This window comes from Microtus pennsylvanicus, chromosome 6 (genome assembly GCF_037038515.1).
Source record: "Microtus pennsylvanicus isolate mMicPen1 chromosome 6, mMicPen1.hap1, whole genome shotgun sequence".
Lineage (NCBI taxonomy): Eukaryota > Metazoa > Chordata > Mammalia > Rodentia > Cricetidae > Microtus > Microtus pennsylvanicus.
The window spans coordinates 946,735-957,935 of NC_134584.1; the positions used below are offsets into that span (position 1 = coordinate 946,735).

Consider the following 11,201-nt stretch of genomic DNA (forward strand, 5'->3'; position numbering starts at 1 on the left):
CTGACAAGTGTCTGTGGCAATGAGCTCTGTCTAGGACGCCTCAGCTCCAGACCTTGATGGGCAGGCGGGCTGGTCCAGGGCTGGGCTCCAGGCCTTCAGGCAAGGGTAAACCCAAGTGCGTCAACACTGAGGACTGTGACTCGGCCTGGTCTGGGGCCTCCGGGCAGAGAGGGGCGGCATAGGCTCCCTGCCTGGCCAGCTGAAGGGAGCTAGGCGCAGGGCTGAGTGCTGTTGCCTTCCTTCTGGGATGGATCTTGCTTGTCCATCGTCGGACCCCAGAGCTGAACCTGTCTTTGCCAGCGTCATGTGGCCCAAGTTCCCCTCAGTTCCCAGGCAGCTCTCTGTCCAGCTGAGCTATGAACTACGAGAATGGGTGAGATTGTGTGCGGGGAAAGAGACACCAAGGTGACAGGGCCTGCTCCCCGGGACCAGTCGCGTGGTTCTGCTGTCCTCCTATGCCTCACTGGAGGGGTGTGAGGCCCTGCCTATGCAGTAGGAGTCTATGGAGCCTTTCTTGGCAACAGCCATCTTACCCCAAACGCCTTGTGGCAAACTTAAAGTAGAGCCAGGCTGGTGCCCCTGATTTCCCCACCTGCCTCCTTCCTCCTCTCGGCAGCAGCCACATGGACTCCAGCACTCCTCCACTGGGGGCACAGCCTGGCCGTGCTCTCTGCCTGGAGCACCTGGACCTCCTCCTTCCCCTTGGTCAGTGTTTGCCATACTGTTGACATGGCAACACCAGCATGGGCCAGAGTGAGTTCCCCAGCTCTCCGTATTTAAGAGGGAAATCTTGTGTCTTCTTGGTGTCAGCACAGCATGTGGTATGTGCACACCTGTGGACGGGCCAGCAGGGGGTGGGGGGGACAGGGGTGGGGTGGACAGGGGTGGGGTGGACAGGGGTGGGGGGGGATGGCTTTGTGAATGGAGGAGCGGAAGAGTGGCGAGGCGGAGAGATGCAGGGTGGTCTGGAAAGTAGGGAGTGGATGGTTGTGTGAGCCATGGGCCTCGTTGGTAGTTGGGATGTGAAGGTAGACAGCGTCCTGTCTGCTACACTCTCAATGTTACTGACACAGCCTTTGACCCCCAGCTTGGCTCTACTTTGAAGTCTGAAATTCCATGGAAGAAAACCACTTTGGCCTTGGATCCAGAAAGTCTGGGTCCCCTCTGCACCCTCTACCTTCTCTATGGGCAAGAGACTTGCTGTCCTGGTACCTGTCCCTTTTGTGACATGGACACCCCTCATTCACCCCACACCGTGAGATGGGATGTGATCTGAACACCCCAACTTAGTGCTGCTACATGGGGGGGCCCTTTAGGCTCTCTTCTGTAGCACCTCCTTAGCCTGCAGTGACTCAGGACAGTGGGGGCAGCTGAGGCCTGCCACAGCCGAGTGCAGGGAGCCCGAGGGCGGGGCAGACACGGGCTTCACAGAGACAGAAATGTACCAGTCCTTCCAATCACTCTTTATTGGGGGTTCAGGGACTTGGGAGCCTGCGCACTGGCCCATCCTGATGCCGTGACCATGAACCTGTGTCCTCTTGCTCCCTGTTTCAGGGTCAGGGATCCTGGCTCCGTGGGGGAGCTGAACCCTCAACTTCCTGTCCCGCAATGGGAGCTGCGGTGCCCGCGCTGCGGAGCTCGCGGCCCAGCTTCTCTGCTATTTTGCGGAAGGGAGGTCTGCGTGCAGGCTCGGCCTCCCAGCAGCTGCCCATGAGGGTGTGCACAGAGGCTGGGCAGCCGTCGGGGGGCTCCATGCGGTAACCCTTCTCCACGGCCTCTGAGACCTCCTTCAGCGACTGCAGACACAGAGCGTGGAGCGTGGGTGGGAGGTCAGCAACATAGGATGCACAGGGCGCCCCTTCCCAGGGCGCTGCTCACCATTTTGGGGTACGGAGCTCTTCCATACGAGAAAACTTCCCACAGCAGCACCCCAAAACTCCAGACGTCAGATTTGCTGGAAAACCGCTGTGGGGGCAGAGGTCAGGGTGAGCAGGAGCCCCGCAGCCTCTCTGGACACGCTCCTAGGCTACTCTCCCCTCCATGATAACTATGTCCATGCTAGAAGGGCTGCCCTGAGCCCTGGGCATTTCCCCTTGAAGCTCAGAGAGGTCGAGGGATGTGCATAGGGTCACACAGCAGTCACAACATCAAGCTCCCTCTGAGGAACCCCAAAACCTCAGGGGTGGAACACTGCTCACCCCATTCTTGAGAGCCTCGGGTGCTGACCACTTGACTGGCAGCCGGCTGGAGTCCAGTCCCTTCCGCTCAGCCTTGGCTAGGCCAAAGTCACTGACTTTGGCCACCAGGTCCTCAGAGACCAGGATGTTGCGAGCAGCCAGGTCCCGGTGTACCAGCTTCTTGCCTTCCAGGTACTCCATGCCTTCAGCAACATGTCTAGGGACAGACAAGGCCCAGTCACCCTGCACTCAGGCCTCAGTTTCCCATTCGACTTCAGGACCTACCTTCCCAGAAGGAATGTCACTTACAGGGAAAACTGCAGGAGCTGAGATGTGCTCACGAGGGCACGGCCCCGCGTGCGCAGGAAGTTCACCAGGTTGCCCTGTTTGGGGGGGAGGGACCTGGGGGTCTCCAGGCTGTTGGGCCACCCCACCCATCCACCCATCTGCCACCCCACACACCTTGCTCACGTGCTCCATGACAATGTACAAGCCGTGGTGCAGGATCACGCCTAGGAGCCGTACCAGGTTCCTGTGCTGCAGCTTTCTGGGGGCGCGGGGCGGGCGAGAGGTGGGGGTGGTGGGAAGTGAGTACAGACCGGCACCCCAACCCTGGGACCCAGCCCCACCCGGCCACTCACGTCATCACAGCCGTCTCATCCAGGAAGGCCTGGGCTGTGACGTCACACTTGATGTTCTTCACGGCCACCTTCTGCCCCAGGTACTCACCCTGCAGGACGGCTGTGGGGTGGGGGGATAGAGCTCAGGACCCACCAGCAAGACAGACAGACCTGCTGACAGCCCTGCCTAGAATCCCCCAGTGAGGGCCTGGGGGCGTGGTCAGGGTGGAGCCCCGCCTAGAATCCCCCAGTGAGGGGCTGGGGGTGTGGCCTTGGTCCATTCCCAGTCCCCAAAAGAGAAATAATGCAAATACAATGGCTATCTCATTATTCAGAATTCAAATTTCTGTTCCATGAAGAAGCCCACAGGTCCTGCCCATGTTTGCATAGTTTCCAGCCGCTCGGGACGGACAAGGCATGGTGACCGCGCGTGTTCACTGTCCTCTGGTCTAAGTCCTGGCATTCTGAGCAGAGCTCCTAGGCGATGAGGGCGGGGCTGCGCCCAGCCACCTGTCCAGCCTGGGAGGTGCCGGCATTGCCTTCTGCGCCCCCTCCTCACCTCCGAACTCCCCCTCTCCAATCTGTGCTCCCAGAGTCAGGTGCTGCAGATCGAGTAGCCAGCCAGCTGCAGGGGCAGAGAGACCAGGTCAGAGCCACAGTCCGCTTGCGTCCAGTGAGCTGTGGAGTGCTAACACCCCCAGAGCTACGCATGTGCCCACCCAGCGGCTGCCCCAAGGCTGTATGGCGGACACCCCACCCCCGGTGCCAGTTACAATCCTGCAAGCCACAGTCAGTCCACGAGGTCATCAGAATTCAGTCCCACCGGGTTCCCCCGACTTCAGCTGTGGCTTCAGGACCTCCCTCAGGGATAGGGGCTGTGGCTGCCTGGGCCCCTCCAAAGTCTCTGGGGGGGGGACACGGGTTCTGGAATATTCCTGGTCTTGTCTCTGACAGGCTTTTGCACTCTATACACACCCTACTTCTGAAAGGCCCCCTCCTTCCCCGCAAAGCTCTCCAGTCCCCAGCTCTGAAGAGTCTAGCAGGATAGACACCTCGCTCTGTCCTGGGTTTGTCTGGGGCTCCAGGCCCCACAGAAAACATGTGACAGCCAGGCTTGGAAGACTAGGGTTTAACCAAGCCACGGCAGGGGCTTAAGGATGAGCGATTGAGGCTGAGAGGTGGGAGGCTGAGGTTGCGCCTGGGCTGGTGCATATGAGAAGATCTCTCCTGGGTGACTGCCATACCCTTTGCAAGCTCCTCCTCGGCTGACTTGGCACCCTGTTTCCTCTTGGGCTTCACCAGCTTGGTGCAGATGGCCCCCTTGTCCTTGGTGTAGTGCTGTGGGAAGTGGGAGCCATAAGCCTCGGCCTCTAGGGACCCCCTGCCCCTCACTCCTCCCACCACAGTCTCCACAGTGGGGTAGACAGAATTACCCACCCGTGCACCAGGCTAAGGTGACTGGTTTCCATGGTAATAGTGGGGGTGCAGAATGGGAGGTGAGGGGCGGTTGTTGTCCCCATGGGGCTCCCTGGAGAAGTGACCCCAGATCTAGGGACAGTGAGGCTCCTGGAGACCCCCCCACTCCATCTTGCCACCCCTCCTGCTCCAGCGGTTTCCCACAGGACACCTCCACCATGTCCATCAGGTTACAGAAACACACGGCCTCGTCGATGGTGAGGTGGCCGTCTCGATGCAGGACACGGTAATGGATGACGTCTCGGCCAAAACTAACACACAGGACATAGTCTCCAGGGTGACGAGCCGACTCGCGCACGAGAAACAGCCCGTCCTCGGGGGGCTGCAGCTGCTGCACGGCTTCCTGGCCCGAGATCTTACCGTGGAACCATCTGTGGGGACCCGTGGGGAGGATATAGTGTGGCACAGGGAGGCTGCGGCCCGATGCCACCCACCCCACCAGGGCACCACTCACGGCATAAGGCTGAGCTTGGGGTCTGCAGAGAGGGCCTCCCGCTGGCGCAGAGCAGTGGCCGCCAGCAACCCCTCCTGCCCACTGCCGTGGTGCTTGGCGCGGTACCAGCCCTTCTCCTGCATCGGGAGGGAAGGAGCTCAGGGAGTCTGTCCTGGCACCCCTAAATTCACCCCAACTACTTTTCAGCGCCCCCTCACCTCACAGGCCTCCAAGATGGTCACCATGTCGCCCTTCCGAAAGGCCAGCTCACCAGGCTTGGGGCGTGAGTTCTCACACTTGGTCATACATTGAGTCCCAGGGGCCCAGCGCCTCTGGGGGATGAGACAGAGGCCGGGGATGTCAGGGACAGAAGGGAGCTGTGAAAATTGGGAGGGACAGGGAGACCTGGGAGAAACTGGGAGCTGAAGACAGGACAAGGGAATGGCGAAGACACAGGCCAGTAGCCTAGCACTCAGGTGGCTGAGACAGGAGGATTCCAGACCAGTTAAAGGTCAGCCTGGGCTGCAGTGAGAACTTTTCTCAAAAAAACTAAAAAATAATTCTGGGAGTGGTGGCCCACACCTATAGTTCTAGAACTTGGAAGGCAGAGGCAGGTGGATTTCTGAGTTTGAGGCCAGCCTGGCCTATATACTGAGTTCCAAGCCAGGCTCATCTGTATAGTGAGACCTGGTGTCAAAAGCAAAATAAAACAATAAGTAGGTAAGTAAATAGATAAATAAAAGCAAACTTGGAGTGGATGGAAGGGAAACTGAGTCAGAGAGAAAGAGAGAGAGAGAGAGAGAGAGAGAGAGAGAGAGAGAGAGAGAGAGAGAGAGCAGAATCACAGTCACATGTAGAGGCCTGTGTGCCCAGACTGGCCCAGTCCCTGGGGGAATGTCAGGGGTGGGAGCTTGCCTCCGGGCGCATGCCCTCCCCCAGGACAGTTGAGGATGGTCTGGTAACTCACGGTTGGCATTCTAGCTGCAACAGGCGAGGGGTGCCAGGCTCGGAGGAAGCGAGGGCTCACCTGTGGAGGAGTCAGTGTGATGTTTAGATGTCCCCAGGTTCAGTTCCTTCCGCTGGGCCTGGCCGGGTGGAGGCAGCACCAAGAGGCAAAGAACCTCCTCGATCAGCCCTCAGGTGGCTTAGGTAGTGACCCCTCTGCAGCCCAGGCTTTGGGAAGTTATCTTTACCCGAGGAAGGTCCTTAGACTCCCAGCCATCAAAGGCCAGCCAGGAGACCCCGGAGCCTTGCCCTGCCATTGCTCCGGAAGGGAAACTGAGACCTAGCGGCAGGAGTGTAGGGATCCGATGACTCTGGTGGCAGCCAGGGTTGTGTGTGGGGAGGACGGTGCCAGGAGCTGGGCCCGCAGCTTCCTCTTTCCTGGGCCGTGGGCAGGGGCGGTGACTCAAGGTCATTCCTGGGAATCTGACCCTGGGTGGAGTCTGGGGAGGCCGGGCTCCTACGTGGCTCCTCAGGTCACCAGGGGTCACTAAGGAAGCATCTGGAAGGACCCACACGACCCCAGCGTGGACAGCTCAGAGCAGTGACTGCTGGGGTACCCAGCTGGTGGCTGGTAGAGGCCAGGGCAGAAGGTTGAGGTGAGCTTCTGGCCTCGGGCTCAGTGGGTTTTGCAGGGCAGCTGCGTGCAAGCGGAGGCGCACGTGCATCTGGGCACAGGTGCCACCCTGCCATCCGTGTGCGCGCGACACGGGTGCCGGCTAGACACGGGTGCCGGCTAGACGCGGGCACCTGTGCGTGTGTCTGCAGCACACATGGGCCCTGCAGTGACCACCAGGGCGCGCGCACTCAGAGACGCGCACGCCGCACCCAGAAAAAAAAAATACCCAGCCCTGGCACCTGACGTCCCCGGGTCCAGGACCGTTTTGAGGGGCGTCCCCTCTCCACCCGCGCGCACGCGCTCACCTGCTCAGGGCGCAACCCCGGGAGGGTGCCCGCCAGCGGGTCGTGCGCCCCAAGGCTCAACTCGGAGCAACTTGCTCCGCTTCCTCATTTTGGGGCGAGGATGGAGGGGACCCGGCTCGGAGCCCCTGCGGGTCCTAGCGCCGGCCGTACTACGGGCCGCGCTACCGCCTCCTCCCGCTCCGCCTCCCGGGCGGGATGCTGGGTGCCGGGTGCTTGGTGCCCGATGTCCTCTGGGTCCCCGCTGAGTCCCGGCCTTCCGTAGACCACCCCGGAAAGGCTAGGAGCAAGGGACGGCTCGCGCACGCGCAAGTACAAGGAATTGGAAGGAGTTCCCCGTGTGGGGAGGCGATCAAGGCAAGCAGCTCACAGCACAACGACCTTCACGCTGCAGCCACGGCCCCATAGCCTGGACCTCCACTCCCCGCTGCGCTGTTAGCCTGGTGCGTGCACACACAAGTACGTTCAGAAAGGCCAGGCCCCTCCTGCTCTGGGGCTCTCGAATGTTTCCCCAGAACTCAGGAGGCAGAAGCAGGCAGATCTCTGTGAGTTCAAGGCCAGCCTGGGCTAGAGAACTACGCGAGACCTTGACTGGAAAAAAAAAAACCCAAAGAACAAAAAACACCAAACAAACAAAAGCCGAATAAAATAAAATAAAACCTAGTTAACTAATTAAAGACAGTAGGGGTGGGTTGGGGGCGGCTCAGGAGTAGCGGACAAGTCTGGACAAACGTGCCCTCACGGATGGCTGTGAGACCACAGCCACAGGTCTCCAGCCAGGTGTGGGTGCCCACCTGGGAGTCACGGGCCAGGGAGGACCAGCGACTGCAAACCAACTTCTGCTCTTGGGTGACCCTCATTGCTGAAGACACCACACGTCTGAGTCACAGGAACTGACCCGGAGGCTTCCTTCCTACTGCCGCTGTCACGCAGCTCCCACGCTGCAGGAGATACCCACTGGTGCTGCCGTGGCCCGAGCTTATGCGGTAACCGGCTGCTTTCTGATCAGATCTGACCCATCCTGCACAGGTTCCATTCATGCGGTGCTGAGGCCTTACAGGCTGGAGCCAGAGGCTGGAGCATCCCCACAGCAGGAGGAGCCTGGCCTTTTTGAAAGTACCTGTATGTGTGTGCGGGCGCACGCCAGGCTCACAGCGCAGCGGGGAGTGGAGGCCCTGGCTGAGGGCCGTGGCTGCAGCTTGGAGGTCGTAGTGCTGTGAGCTGCTGGCCTTGACCACCTCCCTGGTTGCTTTGCCAAATAGACTTTGTCCAGATGTTTTCTCTGGTACTTACAGCTGGCAAAGATGCAGAAGACAGGCCTGGGGCTGGTGGCACACTGTGGTCACAGGCCTGTCACCCCAGCACTGGGGAGGTAGAAGCAAGGGGGAAGGGAGTTAAAGTCAACCTCGGCTATGGAGTCAACCTGAGGCCAGGCTGGGCTACCTGGGACCTTGTTTAAAAAAAAAAAAAAAAGGAAAGCTTATGAGCTTATGTGTTAAATGATAATAGTACTGTCCCTGTGGGTTAGGGGAGGCTGAGGCAGGAGGCCCCACCACCAGTGGCAGAGCTGGGTGGGGATCTGAGGTGTGGTTACCCTCTTACTGGGGGCCCCATGGCAGTGATTCCAGGAACACTAAGGATCCATTTTCGTTGGTAAGCCGTCGCAGCTGCCTGAAATGGACGTGCTGAGCCACAGACGGAGCAGAGGAAACACCACGGCCAGGAAGCTCTTGCCCACACGTGGCACTGCTGACCGCAGCCCTAGCCTGTGAAGCCCTGGACACTTGACATGGGACCTGAATGTGTTTAAGCATGTTTTACGTGCCGCAGGAGGCTGGGGCTGGGCTCACGGGCATAGAACTTGCCTGGTGTGCACGAAGTCCTGGTCTCTACACCAGGTGTGGTGGTATGCGCCTGTCATTCCAGTAATGGGGAGACTGAAGCAGTAATGGCTCAGGAGTTCAAGGTCAGCCTCAGCTACCTGGGACGACTACGTGAGTCTCTGTCTAAAGAACAGATAGAAAATGCCCTAACACTTCTCTTTAAGACACTTTCACTCATAGTCCAGGCTAGCCTAGAACTGGCCATGCTCCTGCCTCAGCATCCTGAGTGCTGGGATGACAGGTATGTGCCACCACGCCCAGCTCTCCAAATGGATTTTTATAAAGCCACTACCTTCAGAGGTGTCAGGAGCTGTCTGCTTCCCTGTGCAGGGAGCAGGCATTGTGTCCATCTTGTAGATGGAGAAACTGAGGCCCTGGCATTCACCGTCATCAGTCAAGGCACTGGGGACATTTAGGCATCTCAGTTGCCATGGAGATGGCTCCCTTGCAGCCTGCATCCCTGGCCAGATCCTGCTGCCCCAATTAACATGCCTTTAAAATTAGCTCTGCTTGGTGCTTCTCATGCTAGGGGACTCCCAGATTCAGGGAAGCACCAGGCTTCCTGCAGGGAAATGACCCTTGCTCTCTTTGGGGCCCAGCTGCTCTCACCCTCTACCATCCTTTTTAGTTTTTACGGCAGGGTTTCACTATGTAGCCCAGGCTGGCTCATCCTTTTTAGTTTTTACGGCAGGGTTTCACTGTGTAGCCCAGGCTGGCTCATCCTTTTTAGTTTTTATGGCAGGGTTTCACTGTGTAGCCTAGGCTGGCTCATCCTTTTTAGTTTTTACGGCAAGGTTTCACTGTGTAGCCCAGGCTGGCTCATCCTTTTTAGTTTTTATGGCAGGGTTTCACTGTGTAGCCCAGGCTAGCTCAGGACTCCTGGTCATACTACACAAAACCCACAAGGACTGGCAATAGGAGCTGGCTTCCTGTCGTGTCGGCCGAAGAACAGAGATTAAAATAATATGCTCATAGGCCACCCATCCACACCACATGTCCAAAAACCAGAGGGCGAGGCTGTCCCATGCCTGCATATACTCTCCGTGACACACACCGTGAAGAGAGACTCCCAAGGGTTGGTTTCTGACTGCAGCCTCGCACACATGCACACACGCACACACGCACGCACGCACACACGCACGCACGCACACATGCACGTGTGTACGCAGATACACTTTGTTGTTGTCTGAGACAGGGTCTCTCTGTAGCTTTGGAGCCTGTTCTGGAACTAGCTCCTGTAGACCAGGCTGGCTCGAACTCACAGAGATCCACCTGCCTCTGCCTCCTGAGTGCTGGAATTAAAGGCGTATGCTGCCACCGCCCGACAATATCCATTATAAAATTTTAACAAATGCCTGTGACATGAAAGTCACTTTTCCCCATCTCAGTTCCGCATGCAACATGGCTCGCTCACTTCCACTGCCACTGGCATCATTGTGTCCAGAACTGTCTCCCCATCCCACACTAACTCCCTGTCCTCCCCTGCCCAGGGCCCTCACTGAACCACTTCCTATCTCTGTGGGTCTGATGACACCAACCCTGTGTCACTGGGCATTATGTCCTCCAGGGCCACCTGCATTCGAGCAGGGGTCAGAATGCCCTTCGTGGCTGTATAATATTCCAGCGAGTGGCTGGACCGTGCCATGTGTGCCCATTCGTTCCTTAGAGAAGTCTTTGGTGTCTCCTTGGCCAGTGACAATCACGCAGCGTTTTATTTTCAAAACGTCAGTGAACATGGGACGGGCGAGGCTCGCGGGGGGGCTGCGATCCCCTCCTGAGGAGCACCCGTCCTCCAGCTGGCTCTTACTTAGAGCCCCGGTGATCATCCCCCTTCCTGAGGTCAGCAGTGACCTCCTACAGGCAGCCATCTCCCCAACACCTCCTGCCTGGACCGCGGCCCGCCCACACGCACGCGTCACCCACCCACACTTACCTTGTCTCCTAGCAACGCTCCCCTGCATCCGCAGCCCGGGTCCAGCTCTCCCTCAATACCCTGGCGCTCGGTTTCCTGCCTTGTCTGGGGTCCAGCCTTGTGCCCCTGACCCTCGGCCGGCCTGCTGCAGGGTCCCCTGCCCCGCGGGGACAGGACCTGGGCAGGCCGGTCAGTTGCTGCGGCTCTTCGAGGCTTCAGGGAGCTGCACAGCCCAAACAGGACTCCATCTGGACTGAAATCACCAAATGCTGGATTTGTCGCGGAAGCGCCGTGGTTTGGGGTTGCTAGGCGGGTCCGACTTAACTCTTTGTCACCTGGCGTGGACTCATCTGCCTTCCCAGGGAGACACTGGTGGGCTTGGCGGAGGGGCTCAGCGCGGAGCGGTGGGGCGCGGTGCTTTCCCAGCACTGAGCCTAGACCAAGGTCGCAGCCACCAGTCCACTCATGAGCTCGCCCAGCTGTGAAGCACTGTCCCCCTGAGCCAGCCTCAGGCTGAGCGCCACCAGAAAGAGGCTTCCTGGTTTGGCTACCCATGTGTGCCTGGCCCAGCCAGAACCAGCCTGTACACTTTTCTGTCTGATAAGGACACTGCCCGCACTGTACCCTTATCAGGGCGGGGGAGGGTGGAGTGTGGAGGTGGAGGCTGGGAGGAAGTACGACTGGTCTCCGCACACTGGAGGGTTGCTCTCATGGAGGCTGAGCTTAGATTCGGGGTTCCACTGGGAGGAGGGCGCTCAGGGAGGAGAGGGAAACTGG

The 11,201-nt window shown here is 59.0% G+C and overlaps 1 protein-coding gene across 3 annotated transcripts; it reads right to left on the reverse strand.

Annotated features, from left to right (window-relative positions):
- Window positions 1–1,442: 1,442 nt before the first annotated feature.
- Matk (megakaryocyte-associated tyrosine kinase) lies at window positions 1,443–11,021 on the reverse strand. 3 transcript variants are annotated; one of them, XM_075975362.1, is made up of 13 exons: window positions 10,446–11,021; window positions 5,674–5,733; window positions 4,925–5,038; window positions 4,728–4,843; window positions 4,425–4,644; window positions 4,042–4,135; window positions 3,357–3,422; window positions 2,819–2,918; window positions 2,640–2,724; window positions 2,487–2,560; window positions 2,199–2,394; window positions 1,879–1,965; window positions 1,443–1,796 (listed from the first exon to the last, which is right to left on the reverse strand). In XM_075975362.1, the coding sequence occupies exons 1-13, from the start codon at window positions 10,977–10,979 to the stop codon at window positions 1,557–1,559; spliced, it is 1,986 nt and encodes a 661-aa protein (XP_075831477.1). In that variant the 5' UTR covers window positions 10,980–11,021; the 3' UTR covers window positions 1,443–1,556. The 3 variants fall into 3 exon arrangements, with proteins under 3 accessions (XP_075831477.1, XP_075831478.1, XP_075831479.1); XM_075975363.1 differs by lacking the exon at window positions 10,446–11,021 and adding an exon at window positions 6,633–6,930; XM_075975364.1 differs by lacking the exon at window positions 10,446–11,021 and adding an exon at window positions 5,900–6,579.
- Window positions 11,022–11,201: the final 180 nt, after the last annotated feature.